The sequence below is a fragment of the Phocoena phocoena genome, chromosome 19 (assembly GCF_963924675.1).
Source record: "Phocoena phocoena chromosome 19, mPhoPho1.1, whole genome shotgun sequence".
In the NCBI taxonomy this organism is placed as follows: Eukaryota; Metazoa; Chordata; class Mammalia; order Artiodactyla; family Phocoenidae; genus Phocoena; species Phocoena phocoena.
The window spans coordinates 23,963,664-23,973,435 of record NC_089237.1 but is presented as its reverse complement, the minus strand read 5'-3'; the positions used below and the strand labels follow the sequence as shown (position 1 = coordinate 23,973,435).

Below are 9,772 nucleotides of genomic sequence, written 5' to 3'. Positions count from 1 at the left end.
AGCAGGAGGTCATTTTTCTGGCAAATCCCAATTCCTGCCTGTGAGGAGCCTTATTTCTTTACGTATTGTCTTACCTCTTAGGGCAGGACATGTGCAACCATGTTCACATGAGGACTACTGATGGCGGGGAATGCCGAGAAAGGGGTGCAGTGGCTGGAAGGGGAGACTAGTGGTAGAATACTAAGTTCTGGGGAGAGGCCTCTCTTACAGGGTAAGGGAGAAGCCAGGCAGTTCCCCCTTCCCATTTCGAAGATGACGCTGCCTGCTCGGGGCTTCCAGTCGGGAAGCCGGAAGCACCAGGCCCCACGCACTGCTCCATTGTACACCTGCCTCCCGAGGGGAATGCAGCCGACGGTGAGGCGGTGTTGCACGAGATCAACTGCTGCGGGGGCGGCAGTGGAGGAGACCTGGTCCCTTCTCTGGGCAGCTCGTGGTATCATTGGCTTTTCCAGCTGGTGGGGGCGGGGGGCAGTCACAGGAAATGGCCCCGGGGGTCAGATAAGCTGAAGGAAGAAGCCAGTAGCTGGGAGGACAGAACAGGTGGAGTTTCCCCCACCTGCCGAGAGGAGCCAGAGAGAGAGGACGGAGCCTGCTAGCGGCGGTCTGTGGACTGAGAGGGGCTCCCCGAGGGTCCCAGGACAGAGCAGTGCTCACCTTGCTGCTCTGCCTCATCCTGCCTCTCCTGACGGGGCTGTCTGCTTGCGCTGTGGCAGGTGACAAGGAATTAGCACTTGATGCTGAAGCTGGGTCCTGGGGGACCGTGACCCTGGAGGTAGGTACCTTTGGGGAGAAGCAGGGGATGATACATGGTGGAGGGGGCAGAAGATCCCCTTTATGGCTGCCAGGAGAGCAGGTTGTACACTGCAAGGCAGGGTGTCTGCCTCCCCTCCCTGGGCAGGGTCAAGGTCATGGCCCCTGGCCTGGCAGACCTCCAAAGAGTTGCATGCATATGGAAGCAACAGTGTGTGTGTGTGTGTGTGTGCGCGCGCGTGCATGCACTCACACTTCATTTAACAAACACTTATTTAACATATACTATGTTCCTGGCGCTGTCCTAAATGCTTCATAAATATTAACCCCTGTAATCCTCATATCAGTCGGTGGGGAAGGTACCATTACTATCCCCGTTTCACAGATAAGGAAACTGAGGCACAGAAAGGTCAAGCAGTTTGTCCAAGGTTATGCAGCTTCAAAAGCACAACTGTACAGGGACTTCCCTGGTGGCGCAGTGGTTAAGAATCCGCCTGCCAATGCAGGGGACACAGGTTCGAACCCTGGTCCGGGAAGATCCCACATGCTTAGTGGAGCCACTAAGCCCATGCGCCGCAACTACTGAGTCTGTGTTCTAGAGCCCGTGAGCCACCTCCTGAGCCTGTGTGCCACAACTACTGAAGCCCACGCGCCTAGATCCCGTGCTCCACAACAAGATAAGCCACCGCAATGAGAAGCCCACGCACCGCAACGAAGTATAGCCCCCGCTCACCGCAACTAGAGAAAGCCACACCCAGCAACAAAGACCCAACGCAGCCAAAAATAAATTAATTAATTATTATTTTTAAAAAGTCACAACTGTACACCTTGCCCAAGGTCTGATTCTGTGTATTTGTGCCTCAGAGGACATTGTCCAGCATTTCCTTTCAAGGGGGTCAACTTGGGGCGGGATCACTGTTTTGTCTCACACGCAGAAACTCTTATTTCCTGACAAGTACTGGTTTGACTGCCAGTCTCTCCTACTAAACTGACCTGAGTTCTGTCACTGGGAATAAATCTCAAAGTTAGAGACACAGCATCTGCGCCCCACCCTGTCTGGTCAGGGAGACAAAGATCCTGACCTTGGGGAGTTCCAATCAGACAGGGGAGCAAGGCCAGTGGATCAGAGACAAACTGGCCCGGTGCTCAGGGAAGGCCTCCAGGAGGGCAGATGGGACTGGGTGGGGCCTGGCTCCTCCAAGTCCTGGGATGGTGAACATACTGGGGCCACAGGACGAGCCATCGAATAACAGCCATTCCTGGTGGGTTTCCTTCATGGCAGGTTTCCTTCCTGGTTTGTCTGAATGTGGAAGTGTGTGCCATTGAGAAGACAGCAGGCTGGAGAGACCCAGGTTCAAGTCTCACCTTCTCCACTGACTCTGTGCGAACTGGGGAAGGTCACATCAGTTTCCTCACTTGTAAAATGGGGGCAGTGGGGAGAGGATGATCCCCAAGGTTTTTTTTTTTTCCAGCTTTGACATGGAGTCTGTGCCCAGGCCCAGGGAAGCTGTGTGATGGTGGCCTCTCTACATGGCCACATGGGAAACATCATCATCAACTTCAACTGGTACTGCTGGGCACCTGCAAACACCTCACCTGGTTCTGATGCTTCTTCTCTGCTCACTCTCATTTAACATCCCTCTGCTTCCCGAGACACAGGGCTTGGGATACAGGAACCATTAATCCAAGTGAGGTGACGGGAGGAGCGGTGCCTCTGTCAGGGATGATCCGACCGCCTCCCTAGCTCTCAGGTCTCCCCGCCTGCAGTTAGCCCTGGAGCTGGGGATTTGGGCTAAATGGATAAGGAGGGCTTCCAGTGAGGGCAAGAGTCCTTCCTGAGTGAAAGATGCCTCCTAAAGGCCCCCCAGAAACCCAGTGGGTGGGAGAAAGGTGAGTCTTATTTAATTCATAAAAAGCCATTCTCTCCAGCCTGCATCTGAAGACTGCCTTTTACCAAGGCAAAGTGCTTTCCATACGATTTTCAGAAATGGGTCCAAAGACACTTTTCCGGTTCCTGGCCAGGCTAGGCGACTCCAGGCCAAGACAGCGGCCCCAGCCATTGATGTCCTGGGGAGGAGACAGATTGGAAGTGACTGAATTCGTCCAAAGCTTAGAAAACAATTCACTCCTGATCCCAAAAGTTGGGACGAACTGTGAGAGGCGAAGGGGTCTCCACTGCACCCCAGCCAGGTCCCTGCTGGTCCCCGAAGCTCCAGTTCTGTCCCTGGGGAAACTGGGAATGGAAGAGCAAGTCCCTGACCCAACCCCAGCTGCCAGGCTCCTGGCAGGTGGCTTGTGTTACTCTAGGGCTCTGTTCACCTGTCTCAGCCTTCCTGGAAAAGGAGACCCCATCCTCTTCCCTATTCCCAGACTATCAGAGAAAGGACCTTTCATTCAGCATCCTGTATCCCACACATGCTGAGCTCCTGTGTGTGCCAGGCACTGTGCCAGGTACTGGGGATATAGAGATGTGAAGACGGTCTAAAGAACGTCACCCACTGTCATTCTCTCCACTAGTAAGCATCTCTCCCTCTCAGCAGAACTAAGCAGGGCCTTCATCAGAGGCTGCAGTTAAGGCCAGAGAAGGAGAGGACTTCGGCCAAGGTCACAAAGGTTAACGGAGGAATGAGAACTTAAATCTATAGTCCTTAGTCCAGAACTTTCACCCCATCAGCTCAAGGATGAAAATGTCTTTGCCCAGGGGAGTGGCCTCCACCCCAAGCCACATGCCATTATCCTCACAGGGATGCCCAGGTTCTAGGGCAGGATAAATCCAGGACAAGGGTGGTAGTGCCGGGGGAAGAGAGGAAAACAGGAGTTAGAGAGGGGGTTGGAGGGGAAGCAGTCTCATCTCGCCAACTGGGTGCCCACCCCAAGTTCATCAGCTGCCCCCTCCTTGTCTATATTGGAGACATTTCCCAAGATGGAGCAGAACCTGTGCTCTGGAGTCAGACTTCCTGAGTGGCTCTACTGGCTCTACCACTTCCTGTGTGACCTTGAACAAGTCACTTAACCTCCCAAAGTCTCAGTTTCCCTACCTGTAAAACAGGGATAAATCGGCCCCTACTTCATATGGTTGTTGCGAAGAGTAAATGAGATTATGACCGGAGTGTTTGAGCTTTAAGCCAGATGACATGGGTTTGAGTTCTGGCTTCATCTCACATCCTTGCTGGTAATTGCTCTGTGCTTCAGTGTTGCCATCTGTAAAATGGTGACAGTAATAGTACTTACTTCATGTGGTTTTGGTGAGGATTAAGTGAATTAATATATGCAAGTGCTTAGGAACATGGTAAAATGTTAGCTATTAATTATTATTATTATTTACAGTATTGTGTAAAATGTGCAAAGGAGCTCAGTGGCAGCACGGAGCCCGTGTTATTGAGATTGTTATTGCTCAGGCTGTCTCCTTGCCCCAACTCTAAGGAACTCTCTGCTTCTTCGGGAAGATGTTGTGCCCAGCATTCAGCTCCAGCTCTGGGAAGTGAAGAGGGGCAAAGCGAGCCAGTTCTTTGGACTGATGGGGAAGCAGGTGGGAGGTGAGTGACAGAAGTGGGCGGGTGCCCAGCGAGGAGGGCTTCTGGGTGGGTTCTGTTACACCAAGCAGAGACCCTAGCTTACAGCAGCTCTTACTCCAGTCCAGTAGGGGGCGCTCATGTGATGGGATGGGATAGAGTGTCCATGTCAATTATCATCCAAACCAGGATACTTCAGAGAGTGGTAATTATGCCAGGCAACAGGTGCAAACCAGGGCTGTCTCCAGCATCCGGGGAGTGCAGTCACCCTAAGGGTGGGGACAAATGCATTGCATCCTGCTGGCGCCCTTCCTTCAATACAATGGATGACTGGAGAGAGGTGGTGGTGCTCAAGATCAGCCTCTAGATGTGAGTAAAGGCATGGGCTAAGCTTTCTAGTTGATTCTCTTTGGCTCAAATAGAATTATTAAAATGAACCTATGTTCCCTGAGGGCACGCTTGACCCGTGATTCATGTCCTGGGGGGACAAGGAGAGAACAGTCTGAACAGAGAGCCGTTTTCTTTTTCTTATTGCCAATATTGTATATTTTTTAAAGTAGTGTTGGTGAGGATATGAAAGAACTGGCACTTTGGGCTTCCCTGGTGGCACAGTGGTTAAGAATCCACCTGCCAATGCAGGAGACACGGGTTCGAGTCCTGGCCCGGGAAGATCCCACATGCCACGGAGCAGCTAAGCCCGTGCACCACAACTACTGAGCCTGTGCTCTAGAGCCCGTGTGCCACAACTACTGAAGCCCGTGCGCCTAGAACCCGTGCTCCGCAACGAAAAGCCACCGCAATGAGAAGCCCGCACACTGCAACGAAGAGTAGCCCCCGCTCGCCGCAAGTACAGAAAGACTGCGCACAGCGACAAAGGCCCAATGCAGCCAAAACTAAATAAATAAATTTATATTTTAAAATATATGTATATATATAGGGCACATCCATACCCTTTATGGCCATTAAAATGGATGAGGCAGATCTGTGGAAAGATAAAGATCTCCAAGATACTGGTTAAGTGGAAAAAGCAAATTATATAACAATATGTAAGATAGGAGTTTACCTGTTTAAAAGAAACACTACATACTTACACAGATATATATATGAAAACATAGGGAGAGTTCCAGAAGGATAAATATCAAACTGTCTACAGTGTTTACGCCTAGGATAGGAAGTGGAGGTGAGGGAGAGAGTTAAGAGGGACTTTTACTACACTATCCTCTACATTACCATTTTATAGTGGGCATTTATTCAGAGACTGCTTTTTTATTCTTTTCTTTTTTTGTTGCGGGGGGCATGCCACATGGCATGGGATCGACCAGGGATCAAGCCCGTGCCCGCTGCAGTGGAAGCACAAGAGTCTTAACTACTGGACCACCAGGGAAGTCCCCAGAGACTGCTTTTGTAACTTAAAAAATGCGTATAAAAATAGAGAAAACCTTCCCAGTACCTCCACAAAAAAAAAAAAAAAAAAAAATAGAGGAAATCAACTTGTGAGCAAACACTTTTGGCCTCAGTTTCCTCCTCTACAAAATGAGTTTTGGACTGGGCCGTTTCAGAGCTCTCTTCCAAATCCAGCAACCCATGAGGAAGCAGAGGAAGGGATTATATGAGAAATATTTACTGAGGAACTCCCTGGCAGTCCAGTGGTTAGGACTCCGCACTTCCACTGCAGGGGGCACAGGTTCGATCCCTGGTCAGGGAACTAAGATCCCGCATGCTGCGTGGCATGGCCAAAAAAAAAAAAAAAATTATTGAACACTGTGCTCACATGTGATTAAATCTCACAATATCCCCTTTACCACCAGCAGGGAAGCTAAAGCTCAGATAGGCTAAATACCTTCCCAAGGATGCCCAGCTGGTGCCAGGAGCAATGACTCCAAAGTATGCGCACTTCCTACTACCCCACACTGCCTCCTACCCAGAGTGTACCTTGTGCGGCCCAGCCACACCAGGACAACAGGGGGTGACTGGAGTTCCATTGAAGACCCACCGAAGGTGCGGGATCCCAAAGAGCCATGAGCCCTTTCACCTCACTGGGCCCCCAGGGAAGCGGTGCAGCCCTCATTCCTTCTCTCTCTTTCCCCCAGGAATACCTCCCATCCAGCCAGAGAGAAGAGGTAAGTGTTGTCCAGACCTTCCCCCAGCATGCTCCCTAGGGAGAACCGAGTTGTCCAGGGAGGTGGGAGAGCTGCTCTGGCCAGGGCGCACCAGGCTGGCATTGTGGAGGACCGGGGCAGCATGGTTTGGCCGCATGCTAGGCTCCCTGGTTGTTTCCTTAGAGAGGCGGTCTGTGCATACCTGGGGAGTAGCTGCAGGGATATGGAAAATACGGGGATGAACCTAGTTCTGCCAAAGGTCCAAAATTACCTTGGGTCTTACTAAAGCCTGGAGTTGGAGAAACTAATCAATCCAGAAGGACCTTAAAAGTGAAAAGCTGTCCTTTTGGTGAAAAGGGAAAAACAACATCAAAAGAAAACAAACCAACCTTTACCCACCACCCTTCAGTGCTCTCAGGAGCAAACCTAACGCCCTAGACTCACCACATCCTCCCGGGCGCCCTCACTGACAGGACTCCTAGCTCCTCTCTTTCCCTGCCTGCCTGCCTGCCTTACCCAGAGCTTGTCTCCATAGCCTGGGCACGGTGCCCTCCTTGGCACACTGCCTTGTACTGTTCTGCTGGGTCACATGGCTGGTGTCCCCAGAGCAGGAACTACCCCACAGGCAGGTAGAGGTCTGCCATCTCCTCTGTCCCCACAGTTTCTATTAGAGGTGCCCACAAGGTGTTTGTGGAAGGAAGGGGAGAAGGGAGGGAGAATGGAGGAGAAAGAGGAAGGAATCAGTGAATGCATCCGTGAATGAATGAACCTCAGCTCCTAGACTGATTGAGAAGAGACTCCATTCACGAGGCCGCAGCTCTGGCCCTGTCTTTCTTGGTTCCCAAGACAGCCTTCCTCTACTGCACTCTCTTTTTCTTCTCTATCTCCTCTCTTCACCACCAGGGTATCAGCGAGGACCAGTAGTCCAGGGCCACCTGGGCAGGGGAGGACCATCTACAGAAGGTAGAGGAGAGCTTCTACTGGATTGCAAGGGCATAATGAGAAAGTGACCAGACACATTTCTGCCCGTCTCCACAGTGGGGGCCAGGCAGCTGGCCAGACAGAAAGGCTCCCCACAAGCTATTAGGCAGAGGCCCCACGGAAGAGAGCAGTCGAGGTGCAGGGAGATCATGATCCCTTTGATGATCCAGGCCTGTAACAGCCGTAGCCCTGAAGCTGCACCCTCTCCACCCCCAACACACCCAGGCACCCGCCTCTCAGGGCCAGCTGAAGCTACAGAGTAATGTGTGGTTTTTCAGACCCTGGAACATCCCCCATATTCCCTTACTAATCGTTGTTAGAAAGTCTTAAGGTATTTCCTATCTTCAACGATTATAAATAAAGGCAAATGGCCCTGGGAGGGGTAACACCCTAAGTAGTTATCAGCTAACGCCTTCTGGCAGGGGCCACAACCCCAAAGGGGTTCAAGGGGACGTTCAATAAATGAACACGCATCAAAGTAGATAAGTGAATCGAGCTGGGGAAGGATCCATAGCTCAAGCCAGTCAGCTCAAGAGGAAGGGCAGGGGGTGTCGCAGCTGATCAAAGACGCCAAGCTCAAGTCTGCTTTCCTAATCCTGTCCTCTCCCCCCAGAGCCGCAGACCTGTGGACTGCTCTCTAGCTTCCCTGATACCTGCTCCTTCCAACATAGGCTCTTGGGAATAAAGATGGGAAAGTCCTCTATATTCCCCCAAGAGTTTTTCCTAAGTGTCTGAGCCATTCCACTTGAAGGGCCATGGAAGTCAACCCAATGCCAATGTGGAAATGAATGTCCCTCCATGCAGAGTGTCGGCAGGAGCCTTAGAAATCATTTTTCAGGGATGGAAATAATTTGCCCAAAGTCACACACTGAACTGATAACAGAGCCAGGACTAAACACTGTGTGTCCTGCTCCCTAGGCCAGGGCACTTCCCGTGGCCCCAGGAGGGCCTTTGGAATTTTGAGTGGTGGATTACCACTCCCTTCCTTTAGAGGATTAGTGAGGGTTGGCTCCTCCATGCTCTGGAGGCGTTTATGGTTGAAAAATGGAAGCTGTGCCAGATGAACCTGTAATTTGCCTTAGATATCTGCAGCTGGAGAAACGTGAGTTAGGGACGTGGAGGGCCTTGGGTGGATGACTAGGGAAGGGCTCCGAGGGTGGAGGAGGCAGACCAGTCTCCCCTAACCGCCGGCCACGTGCAGCACTCTTCCCAGGCCGAGAGGATGAGGACCACTGGTCAGAGAGAGAGCCCCCGCCACGTGCTTCCCAGAGGACGAAAAACCCCTTTCTCCCTACCTGGACGTGACAGCCAACCAGCCAGCCTCCGTGTCTCCTGGGCTCATCGCCAGCATGTCCCTACCACCAGGCCCTCACTGAAATCACTGGGGCTCCTCCCAGGACTCTCGGTCTCAAGCAGCAGTCGTGCGTAAGTGCACTGCTGTCACCACTGTGAACTAGTGACCCTGCCCGCACCTCCCCTCACTTGGACCTCACTGCACAGCAGGATGAGTCTCCCCCACTCCCCTATCTCCTGTGCCCAGAACACAGCAGGAGCTCAATAAACCAATGAACAGTGGATGGCTTCTTCTCTGGTGCAGGGCAGAGGGCAGGGATGGCCTGGGCTCTGCACCCTGCCCAGGGGCCTGGCATGTCAGCATTTGGGAGACCTTTTTGCAGGGTTGTTAAGGGAAATACTGAACAGTTGTGCTCCCCACCCGAGGTGGGAAAACAGACTTGGGACACAGGTAAAGGTGACAAGCCCCTGCCTGAAAGCTGGCACCCCCTCCCTACCCACCATCATAACCTCAAGGGGCAGAAGTGGGTCCCAGGTCCTTCATCAGTTCTTGTGTATGAGGCGGCCCGTCAACTGACTGCTCTGCTTTGGGGACACAGGCATCTAGTCATGCTCCCAGCACTGGGAAGAGCTCTAGAGGAAGGAAACAGGTCCCACCTCAGGGAGCGGCCACCACCCCCCCTTCTGACGGGGAGACCATTGTCCTGCCCCAGTGGCTCATAGGCAGGCGGGACACAAAGGACCCTAGGATGCTTAGAAAGAGCTAGAATGAAATCCTAGGGGCCAAACCTAGGTGAACAAAGGACTGAGCTGGGAGTTGTGTGGGTTCGGCGGTAAAGGGCGATTCATTAATTCATTGGGCTACGTAACATTCAGCTTCTGTGTCCCTCTTTCCAAAAAGAAAATGGGTGAGGGGCTTGGGGGGGCGCCTGATTCTTTGGGGGTGGGGTTGTTAGGCTGTTTAAAAGGAGGGGAAGAAGGCATTGGTGGAGAGGCCAGGCCCTTCATCTGGGTGCCAGGGAAGGTTTTAGTGACAGCAGAGGCCCTGAGAGGCCAGACGGTGCCTGCACAACCAGTTAAGATTCTTCTGTTTGACCTGTAGTGAAAGTCTCCATCTCAAGACTGACTGACCATCGT

The 9,772-nt window shown here is 52.3% G+C and overlaps 1 protein-coding gene across 1 annotated transcript; it reads left to right on the top strand.

Moving 5' to 3' along the window:
* The first annotated feature begins 252 nt into the window (after positions 1-252).
* Positions 253-8,647, top strand: TAC4 (tachykinin precursor 4). Its single transcript, XM_065897988.1, has 6 exons — positions 253-354; positions 638-776; positions 4,197-4,286; positions 6,353-6,382; positions 7,265-7,324; positions 8,556-8,647. Exons 1-6 carry the CDS (start codon positions 253-255, stop codon positions 8,645-8,647), a joined length of 513 nt encoding a protein of 170 aa, XP_065754060.1.
* Positions 8,648-9,772: the final 1,125 nt, after the last annotated feature.

Excerpts from the sequence above, each read along its gene's own strand:
- TAC4 (XM_065897988.1), top strand. The coding sequence starts at position 253 with ATGACGCTGCCTGCTCGGGGCTTCCAGTCGGGAAGCCGGAAGCACCAG. Across the intron at positions 4,287-6,352 it reads GATGGGGAAGCAGGTGGGAG|GAATACCTCCCATCCAGCCA; the intron begins GTGAGTGACAGA and ends TCTTTCCCCCAG. Across the intron at positions 6,383-7,264 it reads CATCCAGCCAGAGAGAAGAG|GGTATCAGCGAGGACCAGTA; the intron begins GTAAGTGTTGTC and ends CTTCACCACCAG.